The following is an 18,808-nucleotide window of genomic DNA, read 5'->3' on the forward strand; positions in this document are numbered from 1 at the left end:
AAAGACTTTGAAGAGACTTGCTGCTGGAAACCACAGCAGTAGCTGCTAGGTTTATGTGCAGACTGTCTGTGTTCTATGTAATTGCATCTTTTCATCAGTCATAGGTATGACCTGTGCATGTAGTGAACTAGGCAAGTCCTAACCTTGATTATTCCTTTCCATCTAGAGGGAGAGGAGGGGGGGAAAAACCTCTTGAAACAGGAACTTCTATGCCACTCTTCCTTTTATTGACAACATTCAATGCACAGCAGTAGTAGAGCTATCACTGCTGTGACAGACAATGCAAAAACAGATAAAACAGATGATTACTACATTCTTCACCGTCTCCAAAATGACAACTAGATATACTTCTGAGCCTTAAGAGTAAACAGGTATCAGTTGTTTTGTGTTCAAAATATAACATAAATCAGCTTGTGCTGAAAAGTGTACAAATGGCATCATGTAAAAGTAAGACATGTCAGCCAGCCACATTCTTACGGCATTCACACACAGAATTAGGCAAATTGTGTTATCCATGTAAATTAAATTCACAGATTTGCTGTGACCCTCTGCAATATTATTATACTGGTTTGTTTATTTTATTTTTACATTGATATCCTGAGCTGCCTCCAAGGAGCCCAGAGCGGTGTACATGGTTATGTTTATCCTCACAACAACCCTGTGAGGAAAACCTGTGCAATTTGCTCTAGGTAAATTTGCTCAGACATGTCTCCAAAAGCCCAACCATATCCAAAACATGCCCTTGTATTAAGAACATTTCCTAAACAATTCAAGTATAAAGTTGCCTTTAGAACATTTCTTCTCCTTTAGCACTACAAGCCCAAGCGGCCAGATTCACTTTCTGTTGTGCTGGGCTCTCTATAAACCTATCTAAAAACATGGACTTTGCCCCCAATGTGTTTAAATTCCTAAAGACAGATGATCTGGAATTACACTCTGCAGGGATGTAGCAAGCCTAGAGTGGGCCCTGGGACAAAAAGTGAAGATGGACCCCTGCCCCCCGCCCACTTTGGGGAGATCACAAGGGGGAGAGCAAAAAGCAAACTATCAGCCTGCCAGCCAGGCCCAAGGACATTTGCCCCACACAGCCTACATCAGGGACATAGCTAGGGGAGAGGGGGGCCATGTTCACCCTTCTCTCTGGCAGCCCCTTGGAGTGAAGGAGATAATGAAGAAAATAGGGAGGGGTGGGGCTGGGGGGCGCTCAGGAGCTGGGAGGCCAAGATTTTTTGAACCAGTTCGGTCAATTGTAGCTACACCCCTGCCCCACATCTTTTTCAGCTATAGCTACATTCCTGATATTCTGGTGTTTGCCATGAAAACTTCATTATCCAAACTTCAGGTATTCCAAAAAGCTTGTGTCATCATAAACATTAAATCTTATGCAGCATCCCAGTATTTAGAACCTCCAGATCATTCAAATGCCTTGCATGTTTTCTGAGCCATTTGAATGAATGAAGTTTGCTGTTCACACAATTTAGTAAAGGCATCACACATATTGGCAACATTTTATTATACAAGGACAAAAAGCGTCTGTTGTTAAGGCTGTTCACATGAGCAGCCTAACCCAGGCTGAGTCAGAACCAACCTGGGTTAGACTGCTCATGTGCAGCACCAAGATGGTCCCTGATCCTGGTGCTGCCTGCCCACCCAACCCTACTTTTAACCCCAGCCTTTAGCCAGGGTTAAGGGCGCAAGCGCACCCTTGACCCCAGTGCCAGGGTCATGTGGGTGCTCAAACTGCATGCAACCCAACTCCTGGGGCATTCCTCCACTGTGGGATATCTGGAGGCCGGAAGGAACACATTGTCCCAGCCTCAGGGGATCTGCGCTGCTCCAACACCAAGATCCGTGCATGGGGAAATGTACCTACCCTTCCCCCGTAGAGTCTTCCACAGTACACTAGCTTCTGGCACAGGCTACTTTGGGGAGCAATGGACAATGAAGTATATGGATTGTTAGCTTGACCTATTTGGCAGATCTTATGTTTTTTAAATCCCATCTGATGCTCTTACATCAATGCATCCTTAGCACTGCCTTCCCCGCTGCCCACCTGGCAGTTGTGTGCATAGCCCTACTATCTACCATTATTCAACGAGGATGGTCAATCCAAATAATTTCCATGGACAGATCACAGTTCTTTAGGTAAAGAATCTACGGATAAGACTAAGGATTCCTAAACCCACCCACAGACCTCTCTTTTTGTTCAGAATGTCTTAGGGTCAGGGTCAGGCTCGGGACATGTATGATTGGACCCAAATCCAGATTTGGAGGATGCACTCCCCTAGGTCTGTGACTTATGCCAGAGGCAGGAAGCTGAAGTGCAGCAATCAGAATGCTTGGGTCTGAAGACTTAGGAACGTAGGAAGCTGTTATATGCTGAGTCAGACGATAGGTCCATCTAGCTCAGTATTGTCTACACAGACTGGTAGCGGCTTCTCCAAGGTTGCAGGAAAGAGTCTCTCTCAGCCCTTTCTTAGAGATACCAGGGAGGGAACTTGGAACCTAGATGCTCTTCCCAGAGCAGCTGCATGCCCTCAAGGGAATACCTTACAGTGCTCACACATCAAGTCTCCCATTCATATATAACCAGGGAAGACCCTGCTTAGCTAAGGGAACAAGTCATGCTTGCTTCCACAAGACCAGCTCTCCTCTCTCACTTTTACAAAACCTATCCAATCTTGAAAATTCATAATGCCTATCAATTGCAGGAGCTGTTGTATATGTCCATTCCCTTGTGAACCTGAAGAGGGGTCTAAGGCCTGATCACACACAGTCCCTGGTCACTCATCACACTAGGTTCTGGTTCCAGAAGCTCCTGGCTCAAGCCTTCAAGTCCTGAACAGAATAGTCTGTCATTACATTCTCTAGTTTTGGCTGCCATCTTCCTTTTTGTCCCTTTGGCCACATAGCTCCAGTGCCAAAAAAACTTCCGGTGCTTTTACCTAAAATGGCACTAACAGCATCTCACACTCAGATGTCCTGCAAATCTTCTGTGAATGTTTGATGTCTCAACCTACCCTTCCTGTGTAGAGTCTTCCACAATACACTAACTTCTGGCACAGGCTACTTTGGGGAGCAATAGACAATGAAGTATATGGATTGTTAGCTTGAACTGTCTGGCAGTTCTTATGTTCTTAAATCCCATCTTATGTTCTTAAATCCATGTATCCTTTGATGCAACCATCACTGTGCTCAAGGATTCATCCTTTGATTAGAGCCTACTGCCCCAGAATAGAGGCACTGCTCTAAGTAACGTTGAAAGTGATGGAAGAATTGGCAACTTTCTCTTGGCGACTCAGCTGCTCTGTCTCAGCCCATGTCTGGATAGGGATCTGGCAGCAACTGGAGGCCCTGGCATGTGAGGGCTCACTGACATGTATAACCTCTGTCAGATCTGCTTCCAAGGTACTAACTGTGTGGGTCACCTGTGCCACAAGGACTTTGTTGGTCACTCTCTTGCGCAAGATGCAGCTGAAGATTTTCTTGAATCCCTTACGGAAATGCTTGGATACCAGGGCATAGACAATGGGGTTGACACAGGAGTTGGCATATGAAATCAGGTGAGAGAGGATCCTAAGCACGTAGGTAGCATTGTTTAGTGGGAAGTAGCCAAACCAAAAACAGAGGATAACCAGATGATGAGGCAGCCAGCAGAGACAGAAGAGGACGGCCACAATGATGATCATCCGAGTGACCTTGCGCTTGCCCTTCTTAGAATCAGACACGTCTTTAATGGGGTCCACAGATGTCCAGAGATAACGGATGGTCCTCAGATAGGTGAGGCTCAGGATCAACACCGGAATGACATAACTGAAGACAAACGTGCAAAGGTCCATAATTTTGCGCTGAGAGCTTTTCCAACTGGGATGGCAAACAGTAACGTTGGCTATCTGGAACTCCTGGTAGTAACTGATATAAGGTCCAGAGAAGATGAAGGAAAGACCCCAGATGAGGCAAATGGCTGCGAGAGCATTCCTGGGGGTTCTTAGTTCTCTTGAATGCAGAGGGTACCTTATGGCCCAATACCTAGGAAAGCATAAGAAAAATAAGAAAAGCCATGATAATCAGACTATATTTTTTAAAAACACACCTCTGAAAAATGCTATATGTTAGGAGAAACCAAAATCAATAGCCACAATTACAATTACAAAGCCAAAATAGCAGGGGAAAATATCTTGAATGGTGGAATTATGACTGAAATTGCTTATGATGATGATGATGATGATGATGATTGGGAAGAGGCCAATTATTAATACAAGGACTAGTTTGGGCAACTCCAGACTCCACCACCATAAAATTGAACTCCTGAACAGGATGTGTAAAGTTGCTTAAGTAATCTGAAATATTTCCAGGTGGAGCAAGGAAGAAGGGGGCGGAAAGGGTAACCAGGTAAGGTGCAGTGGGGTAAAAAAATGGGTCTGAATAATAGGGAGAAGGAGAAGAAGAGACCTAAGGAGGATAAGCAGAGGTCTCCAGGGCGTGTTTTCATTTCATTTTGGGAGGGGCACCTTGGACTAAAAAGTGCCACCCCATTCAGTGCATATGGCCTGGGAAGCACCTCTTCTCAAGCACATATGATGCAGGGTCCTCTGGGGTGTCCTCTCCTGTCGCACTGGGAAGGGTGATGCCTGAAGCCTTTCCCAGAGTGTGAAAGGGCAAACCCTCTTTGGCGAAGCTGCTGGGATAGGTGCGGTGACATCATGCTGAGCTCTGGGCAACTTACTGTACAGTAAGTTAGCTGGTCCTCTGATGGATTAAAAATGGAATATTGTACATCAGCAGTAGGAAATGGGCCGCAGCAAGGACAAATACTTCATTTACGACACCATTCTTTCCTACACTTATATTGGCTGGAGGGAGATAGGACGGCTATTCACACAACTGTGTGCATGGGCAGGTGTTGCGGGGGTGGGGTGGGGAAGGCTCAACCTACCTTCCTCCAGACGACTGCTCATAGGCCCTGCTGTGCACAAGCTGCACGCCCACATGACCTGAACTGCCGGGACTCGTTATCCCGGCCTGTGAGTATCCCACAGTGCACTGCATGCCGAACACAGTGCACTGGGGGATGCTCTACGCGCCTGTTTCTCTGTCAGCACAAGCTGCAAGCAGCTCACGCTGATACATGATCCCGCAGCTGGGTTAAGGGCACGTTTGCCCCCTTACCCTCAGCTAAGAGCTGGGCTAAGGCTCTGGGTTTGCCGCCACGGGGCTGCCGGCATCTGGGTGGATCCCAGTGGTTCTCATGGGCGTGTGAGAACAGCCTCAGGATCTGACTAGGACTAGTGAATACCAAACATATGCCGGCATTGGGGGCCCACAGTATTGTTGTAATAAACTGTGCCTGTGCCATTTCTGGTTGGCAGTGGAGAGTTCTTTGGAAGACAGAATGCTGAGGTAAGGGAGGGGGTGCTGGGAGGGGGGGGTAGGATACAAGGGCAGATGGATGGGGCAATTAGGGTTGTTGGGCTTTAGGATAGCGTGGGGAAAGGGTGAATAGGATTTTAGGTTGAAATTAGTAGGATATTATACAATCGGCATATTGTAAAAGAGACCTGTGAAGAAGGAAACATTCACCGACACAGGCACTGTTACTTGGCATGTGCCTTTATTATGCTTGTTTGCAAATAAACCTGAGCTTCATTAGAACAGTGGTTACTTTGAATCCCACACCTTTAGGTTGAGCACCTGCCCTGAAGAGAAGCTTTGAGTTCAGTTAAAAGCCACAGTGGATCTGTGACAGCCGAGCACTGTGGTAGGAATAGAGAAAGGGGGTGGCTGCCTTATACCCCAAGTCAGACCATTGGTCCATCTGGCTCAGTACTGCCCTCCCTGATCTTTCCAAGGTTTCAAGGCAGGAATCTCTCCCAGTGCTACCAGGAGAGGACAGGAATTGAACCTGGGAACTTCCACATGTAAAGCAGATGCTCTGCCACTGAACTATGACGGCATCCCCCCCCCCCATGGTTATGCTGGTATCGCCCCCATGGTTGCGCAGCAGTCTGCTGGTTCAGGGGCCAAAAATTTTAGATGTTGGGAGGAACTGAAATCCTATACTCTCTCAGACCTCACTCCTGTATTCGGTGAGGCAGAAGCACTATCCCACCAACGGAGATGGTGTCAGTTAGAACAGTCCCACTGAAGTCAACAAAGAGCCCCAAACCACTCCCTTTCACTTTTCTTCCTGCTTCACTACCACAGCCACGATGGAAGATAGGATTCCAGTTAATTGCATCAAAATGGTAGGGAGCTGAGTTGTCAGTCTAGAACAAATTCCCAAAAATTGCAGCCAATCATGACACGCCAACAGTAGTATATGAACCCCAGTCACAGGATACACTTCTCAGGACACAGGGGGCTCACAGGATGGGGCTACAGCACTCTGTTCTCTTTTCTGGGGAACTGGGAGCACTCAAGTGGGTCCTTTGGGAAGGAGGGTAAAAGGGCACTTGTCACTAAAAGGGAGCACTCTGCACAAACAACAAACAGCCTGGCCTAATAAGAAATGTCAGAAGAACAAATGGCAAGCGCGTGTCTCCTCAGAACCCTTACAGCAGGAGTCTCAAACTGTGGCCTCCAGGGCGCTTTCCAGATTAGCCACTCAACAGCAGCAAAATGCTTCCGTTCCGAAATATGAACGGCACCCTGCTGTCAGCGTAGAGACTGCGGTGTCACAACACAGGAAGTGTAGAAGCACACTTCAGAGAGACGTCCTGACTCCGTTTCAGGGTCTAATCTGGAAAGTGCTCAGCTGTGTTTGGCCTACAATTCCCATCATCCCTGGCTACTGGGCGCTGTGACTGGGGATGTGTTGTAGTCCAGCAGAAGCCTGAAATTGGCTTGAATCACCTCATTTGGGGGAGGAAGGCGGGCTGGGTAGGGACTCTTCGCTGCGTTCTCCCCTGCCCTGCCTGCATTGCCTTGCCTTTGGCGCGGTGAACACGCCTGCCCAGAGCAGCAACCTGCTGCGTGTGTCCCTGCCTAGTGCTAAACTTCACCATTGGGAGGCGGGAGGAGCTCTTGCTACCGTCCCTGCTCTGCCACTGCAGAGCGGCAGCTTTAAAAGTTAAAAAAAAATGGTATAAGCACTATATAAAGCACAACCCTCTCTTGTTTGTTCCAGCATCTGCTATTCGGAGATATACTGGCTGACATCCTAATAAAGCGTGGGCACTCCTAACATCAGCAGCCAGGCAGTGCTAACCCCCATGTGTGTGTTCTTGCATTAGAATGCAAATACTTTTCAGAGCTTGGCTGTGCCCCAGACGGCGCCCTGTTCGAGTGGAAACATATCAATGAGGGTCAAGCAATGTATTTCTATTCTAACAGAGTGCTTGTGGAGTGCCAGAGCTTCGGAAGCATAGAGACCAGCACTGCATAGGTTAGGACTCAGGAGTGCCCATGCTTTGTTAGTCAGGGTTGTGACAGTGCAAATAGATATTAGTCAGGGTGTTAGTCACTGTCTTTGAACACAGAAGCTCCATCCAGCAATCACGGCTACTGTAAGTAAGTTTATTGTTGTAACCACAGGCCTGAACACACATATTAAAGCTTAATAAAACAACACAAAACATAATCGCTAATACATCATGATTAAAGAAAAACAGATAAAACATAATAAGACAGTAAAAAAACATAATAATTAGCTAAACAACATGCATTAAGATAAAAAGAGATATAATCCTAAATACAACCCGAATAAGAAATCTAGTCCTGGAACTACAACTTAGCCAGATGTGTAGCAGGGCTAGCAGATACAGTTCTTTTCCTAATTTTAAAAGACAATAAAGCAAAAATGGCCACTTGATAACTAACATAAGGAAACATACCTGCCAGCAAGCAACTAAGTTCTGTTTCAGAACCTGTGGATTTATCAGTTATCTGACCCTGTGTTTTTCCCCTCATTTTTCCACAAAAGGAGCACTGTAGGACATAGTGTTTAATGTCCTCCACTTGCCCCTGGTCACAGGGACAGAAGCACTTTTTCACAGGAACTTTGTGAAATCTACCCTCAAGGTATGCTGAGGGCATGGTTTGAAAATGTAAACTGGTAAATGCCTTTCTTAGTGGTGTGCTGGTGAGGTTGAGTAGGTACTTGAAGTGGATCTGTTTTTCTTGGCTATCATAGGGAGAACTTTGAATGCTGGACCAAACCAACGTCTTGTCTGACATCCTGCTCAAGGAGCAAATCACGGATTTTTTCCCTACCCCAGGACTTAAGTTCCTCCTGTGAAGGCAGAGAGTAAATTTGTAGAATATGGGGTAGAATATCTGCCCACTGATTCCCTTCTTGGTAGTGCCAATAGCATGATTTAACTAGATGGTCTTACTAGACCATCTGGTCTTACTAGACCAGAAACTTGACAACTTGAAGGTTGTCAAGTTTCTCAAAATATTTTAGCAGTATCAGATGGGCTCTAACAGAAATTGAGCCCTGGCTCCATTCTTAGATGTGCAGCAGGGATGCCTGGTGGAAGGCCCAGAATTTTCCTCAGGAAATTATTCTGGACTATTTCTAATTTCTCCCTCACTTTCACATTCCACCACCAAATCTCTGCTCCATACAAAAGCTACAGAATTACTTTGCCCCTGGGGCCCCCCAAATCCTCTTCAGTCTGTCCTGGGTGATGTGGTTGCTTGGCAGAGCATGATGATGCTTAATTTGCAGGGGAGGGGGACCTCCAAAGGCCTTTAGGTCCAGGCTCCAAAATTACCTAGGTGCACCTCTGGCAAGAAGTATTAATTGACACACACCCTTCCTGGAGAAGAATAATTTTTAAATGATTCCCACTGTAAGTTGTGTAGTTAATAGGGCTGCATTAAGATGAACTGACCAAGAATACGATTTCTGAAAGGAGACACCCAAATATTTAAAGGAGGGGTATTGCTCTATTTGCTGAGTGTTAATTGTCCATCTATGTTTGTAGCAATCTCTCTGCTCTCTCACTCTGAGAGTAAAAGGCAGACAGAGAGAAAAACTGCCCTCTGAGGCCCTCTGGTGGCTGTTCAATTCCAACCGCTGCATACCATGTAACAATTAAATACTTTGTCTCAGAGCAAGCTCACGTGAGGGAAAGAAATGCTGAATCATCCCTGCTGAGCTGCCTGGCTAGGCTTCTCCTAAAACTATTCTGTATTATCGGTAGGTTCAAAATGCTGCTGCCACCATCCCTTTTGTCTACAGAAACTCTCTGGGCTTGGGGTGGAATAATCCAGAAAAAACACTCTTTTAATTTGGCTCTTACACAAGTACAAAAATCTTCCACATGCAAGCCTACATGTGGTGATAAAACTGATAGCTACTGAATGTTTGAGGGCGTGTTTGCACCAGAGAAATCCTCCTTGTCCCCCTCTTTCCTGAGTTAAAAACCAAGTCCTAGAGGCTTGTAAAAAGAAAAGAACTTTTAAAAAACAGTTTTATTCAATTACTACAGACTGCTTCCGTCTGAGGCTTTCTCAGCTTTTAGATATAGTTAAGATTACTTAGTAGGATTACAAAAATAGGTTGTCTTAAGGCATGCTTAAATGTTTATAGAGTCTTTTGCAATGCCCTACGTAGGGTGGGTGTGGGTATCATGGCTCAGACCTCTGAGTCAGAGGAGGAACGGGAGGACTAGGTTGGGAGTGCAGGCTCAGAGGCACAGCAGCAAGATTTGGCTGGGGAAACAGACTCTGGACCTGGGCTGGAGCGGCAGCATACAGAGGAATCTGGCAGACATGAGGGCTGAAGAGGCTGATCAGGAGGAAGCTGGAATTTCACCTGTGTTAAGAAGGCGTCTCAAGAGAAAGGCTCAGTAGAAGACACACAGGCACAATATATCACAGGAGAGGAAATAGAAGTGCTGAGTCAGGAAAGCCTGATTGGCTGCCGGTTATCTTAAGCCCTATATTAAGCAGACTGTTATTGGCACAGATTGCTGTTAGCAACTTTTGCTTACCGCAGACCGTGTTCATACTTAGCATTCTTCAACCTTTCACATTCCAGCCTGCCCTTGTTCTGTTCATTCCCTGCTCCTTGTTCTGTTCATCCCTTGCTCTGTTGTTTTTCCAGTTATTACTCAGTTATCGTAGAGAGGGGGGTACCTAGTTTAGTTCAAGGGTTTATATTTTGTTTGCGACTATTTTTATTTGTGAGTCTTTTTCGCTTTCATTCATGCAGCTTTGCTGCTTCTCTTATTTCCAGACTTTCCGTTTAACTCACAGAAGTAGAGCTGAAGGGATTGTAAATCCTGTCGGGTTAGCCGAGCCAACAGATTTACAACAGTAGGCTAGTGTTTCTTATTTTAATTATATTCCAGGTAAACAATAAAAGAACAGTATCAGGAATATGCAAAAGCACAGACATACAAATAAATATAAGTTCCTAACACACAGTCTGACTAAACAAACTGTTCCCTATGCTGTATTCCCTTTTCCTTGAATTCACCCAATTTCTGAGGAGAATCGAACTTCCTGCAATCCTTTCATTTAAGGATCTACTGAGTTATTCCATGAGAGAAACCTCCATGCAGGCTTCGAGAGACTGCCCTTCTTGTTCCCAAAATTCTCAGCAATCACTCTCTAGGTTCCACCCACCTGGTGTACTGATTGGCTGCCCTGGAGTTCACCAGCCTGTCAGTCGAGACAAGGGTTCACTCCCTGTTAACTCTTTAAAGGGAGGGGAAGCTGATCACTACAGTGTTTGATTCTACTGGTACCAAAAACTACTACTTTTGTTTTATTGTAGTTGATCCTCAACTTCTCTTTGCAGTAATTGGCCATTCTGACCAGCATTTTTCTAAGCCCAATATCAAAACAAGATATGTGCCATATCATCAGCATGCGTTAAGGTCAAGACTTTACACCCATTAAGTGAGGGGAAGAAGAATTTCTGAGACTCCATGGCCTGTAATATATCATTGATATAAAAATTAAATTAAAAGGAAGCCAATATACAACCCTGTTTGGCTCCTCTTTTTAATAAAATGGGGTTGGATAGTGATCCTTGTTGTCCTACTCTTGCCCTGGCCATGAGCAGAGGCATATCTAGGGAAACTAGTGCTTAGGGCAAGCACTGAAATTGCGCCCCTATCCAAACAGAGATGATGGGACGTAGTCAACAATATCTGGAAATCCCTGTTAAAAGGAACACTGTACCATCTAGACTTGGTTGTTGATCAAAACCTGAAAACATGAGCCATCTCTGTTAAAGACTTAGAACAACAGTCAGGAGTTATGTGAGGATTCCAAGTGTCATTTTCTCTGTCTCATCTCATTCTTTAAAAAACATGACTTTGTCCTAGAGGATCACCTGCCCAAATAGTCACTAGCAAAATAAGGGAAGAAGAAGGTGGCGGGGCAGAGGGAGTCTATAAACCAGTGAATGATTCCTGCCAGCCTTTGTCTTGTAATGACTGTTGGCTCATGATGGGGTATATGTGCATTCGCCACACTAGTGCTTACTTTGACACCAGGAGGGAGGAGGATACATTAGTTTGCCACACTAGACAGAGGCAGTTGAAACAGGAGCAGACAACCAAGTTCTGCCAGGGCCAAAACCAGCCCCTGCCAGACTAAGAAATCATTGTAATTTGCCCCTTCCTGTCACAAGCAGTGTGCTGTTCTTTTCTTATTGACTCTAACTCTCAGATATCCCAGTCATGGATGGAAAATTCAGGGTCAATTTACAAGAGACACATTTTCTGCATGGAAGTTTCTTCTGTGCAGGTGTTGTGCAGAAACCCATGTGTAGTGATCAATACATATGTATCTATTCCGCCAGGGGCATAGCAAGGTTGGAATGGGCCCAGAGACAAGATTTTAAAATGGGCCCCCAGACCCTCAAAGTCCAGGGCCTCCACACACCCCAGGCCCCCAAGGATTTAAGTCTGATATTTCAAAATAAGTATGTTGCCTGGAAATACATTTCACTGAATACACACACGCACACTTCACAATATATAGTGATATACATTGAGTACTATATATTTGTGCTACTTTTAATGCCTAGAACACACTAGAAACACTAATTATTAAAATGACCCCCTCGCAGCAGATTAGCAAAGGAGACTTTCAACCATGGAGTGTGAGCCTATGTATGTTTTCTCAGAATTCTGAACAAATTCAGTAAAGTTTGATTGCAGGAGGTTTTTCACAGGAGGCTTTTAAAGCCCTTTAACACACATCTCCTCTGGAATGGAGGTGCTGCATTCACATGTTGGCCAGATTTACCCTGAAGTCCCTGCGAGTTATTGGGGAGCAGTTCACACACAAGAAACATAAAATGAAATGAAATAAAAGCACAACACATGCTTCACAGTTCTCACTCAGACCTTCTGGGTAGCAAAACAACTTGAACATATGTGCATTTATAAATGAATGAATGAATGAATATAATATTGTTCCAGAAGTTTTTGTAATTTTCTGCCATGAAACAAGCCACTTATAGGCCTTTTTAGACAGTTTTTGTTTTTAAAGCCAGCAAATTTTCCAATCTGTTTTAAATTAATTCAGAGGCTTCTCAGTATCCCACACACACCTGATATCAAAGCCCTATGGCAAGCAGATCTCTATATATGGGGGGGGGGGGTGTAACCACAAAAAGAAATTCCCATTCTACCTGACAAAAGCTGTGCAGGATGGTCTGGGCAGAGGGTCTTCTGATGCAGAGAACTTTGCCTGCCTGCCTCCTTGCTTGCTTGCTTGGGGCCTGTCCAGTTCAGGCTTCAGGGAGGCCTGCACAGAAGCCTCTCTGTAATCCCCACCCATACGCCAATCAGCTGAGAGGCGGGGAGAGAAGGTGCTCTGCTGCAGTTTGCAGGGGTCAAGGCACCAACTACTTGCACTTTAGTGATTACAGGCCACTCTGGAAGGGGGTCAGATTCAGGAATTGGGTATTCATAAGTTGTCTCATTCTGAGTGTAACCATAGATAGATGAGAAGTATTGAAACCAGGTCTCAGCTGGGATATGTGCATCTGAGATGGAATTAGACTGAATGCCACCAATTCCCAGAACTTCCTATCATTTTTCTGAATTATAAAGAGACCCAGCTCTCTCCAATGATCTTTATAATAGGAGACTTTCTTAACTTTCAAAAACTGCTTGGATTGAGAGCGGAATAGCTAATAGCAGACCTGTCCTTCATTAATGTGTATTGATAGACCTGTCCTTCATTGTGTCTAGTCCTTTTGAAAAGCCACCTAAGCTAGTGGCCATCACTGCATTTTGACGAAGTAGATTCTGTTGATTTCCATAAATTAATTGTGTGAAATACATCCTCTTGTCTGTCCTGAACCTACTGCTAATCAATTTCACTGGATGTCCTTGCTGGGATCCCAATGTTGTGTTAGCTGTAGTCAAATAATGAGTCCATACAACAACTAAACAAGTCAGATGGTCACACAAGGCAGCACTCTGGGATCATAACCAGGAGATCTGCAAAAAGCTTGAGATCAGAGTCTTAAACATGGAACAAGACTTGGGAGATGGGTAGACAGAGATGATCAAAGTTGCCAGAACAGCTGTATGGGGCTGACCACTGTAGTCAACGGCAAGTAATAAGGTTGTCTAGATAGACAAGTTCACAGAGCTGGCTTGGAATCACTGGCAGTGGCAGCATCAGCAGGAACAAGTAGCAGTCTTTGGCAGAATTAACTCTGAAACCTCCTCTGAGAATAGAGTCTCATATTTACTATTTATTGTATTTATTTAAAATATGTATATCCTGTCCCTCCAGCACACTGCTGCTCGAGGTGACTTACAATAAAAACATAAAACCCATGAGAAAAGAATAAAGGAGTAAAAGACAATAAAATGCAATGAGACTCTACAGACGATCCGTTTGTTGAGCCTGGGAGCGTTCTGCGGGGAGAGCCCGCTCAGCCCGCTCTCCCCATAGACAAGCAGTCATACAGCCCTGGGCAGCCGGATCGATCGTGTGGACAGATCGGCCGCCCACATGACTACCGGCTCCATCACAGAGCTGGTGGGGGCTGTGGGGATCAGGGTACACTCGGCCCCAAGAATTCCTAGGACGACCTGAGCAAGCACGTGGGGAATTCGGGGGTGGGGACCCCCAATACTGGAAGGCTGCTTGTAGCCTCCCGGTCGGGGGTCTACTCGTGTGTCGCCACGTGCCACAGTGGCACACAAGCGGGGAAACGAGGTTAACAGACCACCCGCTCCATTAACCTCATTTAAGGGGAGGGTGTTTTAGGCAGACTAGCTGCCTTGGGAGCATCGGGTTTGCTCGCGAACCCAGTGGTTCCCATGATCACTGGAAAGTGGGCTAAGCTCCCATTTCCAGTGATCGTGGGAATAGCCTCAATGAATCATCCTAAAACACAATGAAAGGTACTACACATAATCTCAGCCAAAATGCAGAGAAGCAGTTAGGGTTATGTGTAATGTTTATTCTGGTTAATGACCGAAATAAAGATTCATTCATTCAATAAAAGACAAAGCAGATAATATAAGACAAGTAGAACATCAACAAGGATTGCAACTAGATAAGAATCACAACCAGTCTTTAAAGGCTTCTTTATAAAGGAAGGTTTTAAAGTTCTTTTTAAAACTAGACTGGGGCCCCAAAGTCCTGGGTTTAGAGCACCTCTGTCCAGGTTTTCCTCTTACCTTGCTTCCACACAACCAAAAATTGAGAGCACATACAGCTCCCAAACCCAGGTAGAACATTATTTTTGACTGTGTGAATGACCTCACTGTATATAGCTTCACCCACTAGGCATCTGGGATTGGCTGTGGCTCCCAAGTATGCAGATATGCAGTGGCAAACACAGACTTGCTCTCCAATAATATATGGAGGAATATCTCCTACTATACCAACTATACAACAAAAAGTCTTGTGGCTTCTTAAAAATTAGCATATTTATTCTAACACAAGCTTTTGTGACTAGAATCCACTTCATCAAATGCACCAGCTATAGTTATTGTAAAAATGTTGTTAGCTTTCAAGCTCACTCATCCAGTGATGAAGATCTGTATGAAGAAGTAGGCTTCCTTCCACACACTAAGGCAGTTCACACAATCATAATTTGAGTAGGAGAAGCCTTCTACCCCAGTTTGGGAGCTGTGCGTGCTCCCATTTGTGACCGTGTGCAAGTTAGAAACAAGGTTGGTGGTGCTGGCAGTGACTGTATGATGAGCAGCAGCTGGTTCAGAGGGCTCCCTCCTACCCAGCAACTGCACCCAAGTCTTTAACGAGGGAGGAGGAAAAGCCCTCCAGGGTGCTTTTCAGATTAGATCCTGCAACAGGGTCACGTCATATCTTGGAAGTGTGCTTTCACACTTCCTGTGTTGTGACACTGCAGTCCCTACTCGGACAGCAGGGTGCCGTTCGCATTTCCAGTGCCTTGTTTCGAATTTAATCGCTGCGATATAGAGCTAGGACGTTGTATATCTGGTGTAAAGAAGTTGCTGGTTTGGGGGGTTGTTAGTTTCCGCAAGAGTGCTCCCCCTGCTGTTTACGTTGTGAATGCAACTTGCTTGAATGGAGGCATTTTGCTTCTGTTGACCAGCTAGACTGGAAAGTGCCCAGCCCAGCTGCTGCTTAGCACACAATCATTGCCAGCACCACCAACCTTGTTTGTAACTCACACACAAGCAGAAAATGGTAGCACACATAGCTCCCTAACTAGGGTAGAAGGCAGGAGGCTTCTTCTACCCTAATTATGATCAAATGAACTGCCTTACTGATCCTCATGGTTGGTATGCATATAGAAGCACATTTGTGTAGTGATTCATACCTGGATGCAGGATGTAGATGGAGAAGTGGGTCCCCATTATTTATTTTATTTATTTACTATGTTATATCTCACTCTTCCTCCAGAGAGCCCAGAGGGGTGTGTATACAGTTATGTTTATTCTCACAGCAACCCTGTGAAGCAGATTAGGCTGAGAGATAAGTGACTGGCCAGAATCATCCAGTGTGTTCTGAGGCTGAACGGGGATTTGAACTTCAGTCTCCTCAGTCCTAGTCCAACATTCTAACCACGATACCACATTGGTTCACATCTGTCTCACAATATGCGTGCAAATCTGCACGAATACCCACTGTCTTGCCTACACACAGCTACCTACGAATCAAAGTGACTATTTCATCACCAGGTTTTGTTATATGTCCAGCATAGTGGTTATCCATCTGGAAATTCTTTGTTCCCCAGACAAAAAATCAATTTTATTTTTTTCTCTACATATCTTTGCAGCTGTGGGTGCAAAAGTCTGCAGCATTTTGCAACAGTTATTTGGTTCAATAAAATATTTTGTCTTAGATATTTACAGACAAAGTTTTCAAAGAGCAATAGCTCTGCAATCCCTATCATGACCATAATAGGATTTTAAGTAATCTGGAGGTACCTGTTCTACAGACAGCTTGTTCAGACTTGGGTCACAGTGTGATCTGAGATGCATGAGATAATTTTTCAGGGAGCACCTATATGGACAGTCCTGCTTTGTTGCAGAGTATTACAGGAGGCAGTCCATCTAATGTTATAATTCTGCGCCCCTTCTTTGTCTAGACAATGTTTCTTTTCAGAATCTGTTCTGAATTTGCAAAATGTCATTATATTGACTGATAGAATAATAACAACAATATTTTTTTAGTTTAACTGAACTGTTCAAGAAATTCACGATCTCCCTTCTGCTCATTCATCACTATGAGACAGTTGTGCATGCATTCAGGAAGCTTGGAGAGATGAAATTATCAAGGCATGCTGCAGAGTTCTTTATTTGTGACTTTCTAAAACTATTTTGATGATGCTTCAAGTCCATACTCCCTCCCCTTCCCACCTGCTCTCTCACCTGTCCAAGGATACAGTCGTGAGGGTGAAGCTGCTGGCATACATGGTCAGGTAGATGAAGAAATGCACTGCTTTGCACATGAGCGACCCAAAGATCCAGTCATCCAGAGTGTAGATGGTGGCCTGGAAGGGCACGCAGAAGACAATAAAGCATAGATCGGCCACTCCCAGATTGAGGATGAAGAGATTGGTGGTATTGTTGACTTGCCCATTCCTCAGCAGCACTGCCAGCACCAGAGAGTTGCCCACCGTGCCTACTAGGAAAATCAGAGCATACACAAGGGGGATTATGATGGACACCAGCTGCCAACTGTTGCTCTCACCACTACCAGAAGAGTTTAGCTGGGGCAATGATCTGTTCATCTTGGAAGAAAGAGGCATGCTCTGAGTAGGGAAGAGATGCTGGAGAAAAGATCCTTCACTACGTTGGCTTAGTCAAGAGCACAGAAATCACTTAAATCTAAGAGTCCCTTCCAGACAGAATTTCACTTCTTTTCTAAATGCTGTCCTTCATCGGGTATTTTGTGTAGCCACTTTCCAGTTTGTAATCCCTCCGCTCAGCCCAGATCCCATGCACAAATGCTGCACTGAGGATCCCGTCTGTCAGCAAGTTAAAACAATTGCACTGTTCAAGTTTCTTTTGTAGCTAACAGACTCCTCCTTTGCACAGCACTGGAGTGTCTTTCAGGCTGCTGCCTCTTTTCTGGCTGAAAGCACTGACACAGCCACTCTTCTGGTTGTGTGAAGCTGAAGGACTAAACTTCTTGCCAGTTCCACTTATTGGCGGTGTCATATCCCTGTGTGCCAAACCCCTAATGCTCTGTGTGCTCTCTGAATACTAGTGTATGGAGTGCCAGAGGGAGGACTGATGTAGTCAAGCCTGCCTCTTGTTTCCAGGGAGACAAACTGATAAAATAAAAGTAATGGTATCTATGGAAACACAACCCCTTTCCCCCACCACACATACTGACCATTTACGCTATTTGGAAGTCTGGGGTTTGTCATGTGCTTCACTGAGAAAGAAAGGACTGTTTATTGGTTTTCAAGGGTGAACTGACATTCCTTCACTGATAGCATCATGCTGCAGTGGGCTGAACTGGAGACAGCCGTAGTTTGCCTCTTATCTGGTGGATCAGTTCTCTTCTAAGACATCTAAGGACTACTTCATACTACTACTACTAGAAATAGTACACATACTATTCCTCAGCTGGATTGTTTGTTTGTTTGTTTGACATATTTTTATACCACCCAAAACTTACGTCTCTGGGTGGTTGTGTATATATTAACAGTTGTGATCACGCTGGGGCAGCTCAGATACTTTCAAATGTGTGCTTCCCATAAGCATGGCAGCAGCTGAAACATGTGCCACTGCACTCTTGTTCATGACTCTCAGCTCTGGGGCACAGGCAACCAGGAAGATAAAGAGGTTGTTCATACAATCAGAAACTGGGTAGGACCTGTGTCCTATCCAGGTTTGGAAGCTGTGTGCACTCCCAATTTTTGGTTGTGTGAACAAATTACTAGGTAGGAGGAGAGAGAACTGATTGTGTGAGAGACAGGAGCTGGGTAGGCTGGCACCGTCCTACCCAGCTCTCATACCCAGCATTTGATCAAGGAAGAGGGAAATGCTGTCCTACCCAGCTTCTGTTTCCGACACAATCACTTTTCTCTCCTCCTACCTAGTTGGTGGATTCCACATGACCAAAAACGGGGAGCACACATGCTCCCAAGCCTGGGTAGGACACGGAGAAGGGCAAAATACTTCTAAAATGTATTTTAGATACAAAATATAAACGACTTGGTAAACAACCAATAAAAATCAACTACAAAATAGTATTTTAAAATACAACTTAAAATACAATGCCTGAAAAAAGGGAGAGAAATTGAGATGTTCATTATCTGAACTTGTTTCAATTTCCTTTAAGCAATACAAATCTCTCAAAGATTAAATCACTCAAATTGTGTCTTCTGGGGTTGTAAATTAACCCAGCAAAGGAAAATAACTGTTCT

General features: G+C 44.9%; 1 protein-coding gene across 1 annotated transcript; it reads right to left on the reverse strand.

The window, feature by feature from the left end:
- Nucleotides 1-205: 205 nt before the first annotated feature.
- Nucleotides 206-17,840, reverse strand: GALR2 (galanin receptor 2). The gene is made up of 2 exons (XM_053295266.1): nt 16,800-17,840; nt 206-4,029 (listed from the first exon to the last, which is right to left on the reverse strand). Exons 1-2 carry the CDS (start codon nt 17,177-17,179, stop codon nt 3,249-3,251), a joined length of 1,161 nt encoding a protein of 386 aa, XP_053151241.1. The 5' UTR covers nt 17,180-17,840; the 3' UTR covers nt 206-3,248.
- Between the last annotated feature and the right edge of the window lie 968 nt (nt 17,841-18,808).

Source organism: Hemicordylus capensis, chromosome 2 (assembly GCF_027244095.1).
Source record: "Hemicordylus capensis ecotype Gifberg chromosome 2, rHemCap1.1.pri, whole genome shotgun sequence".
Classification (NCBI taxonomy): Eukaryota; Metazoa; Chordata; class Lepidosauria; order Squamata; family Cordylidae; genus Hemicordylus; species Hemicordylus capensis.

What these genes read in the sequence shown, in the direction of transcription:
- GALR2 (XM_053295266.1), bottom strand. Translation starts at nt 17,179, where the DNA reads ATGCCTCTTTCTTCCAAGATGAACAGATCATTGCCCCAGCTAAACTCT. An exon ending in ACGACTGTATCCTTGGACAG is followed by an intron (nt 4,030 to 16,799) that starts GTGAGAGAGCAG and finishes ATGCTTTCCTAG; the next exon opens with GTATTGGGCCATAAGGTACC.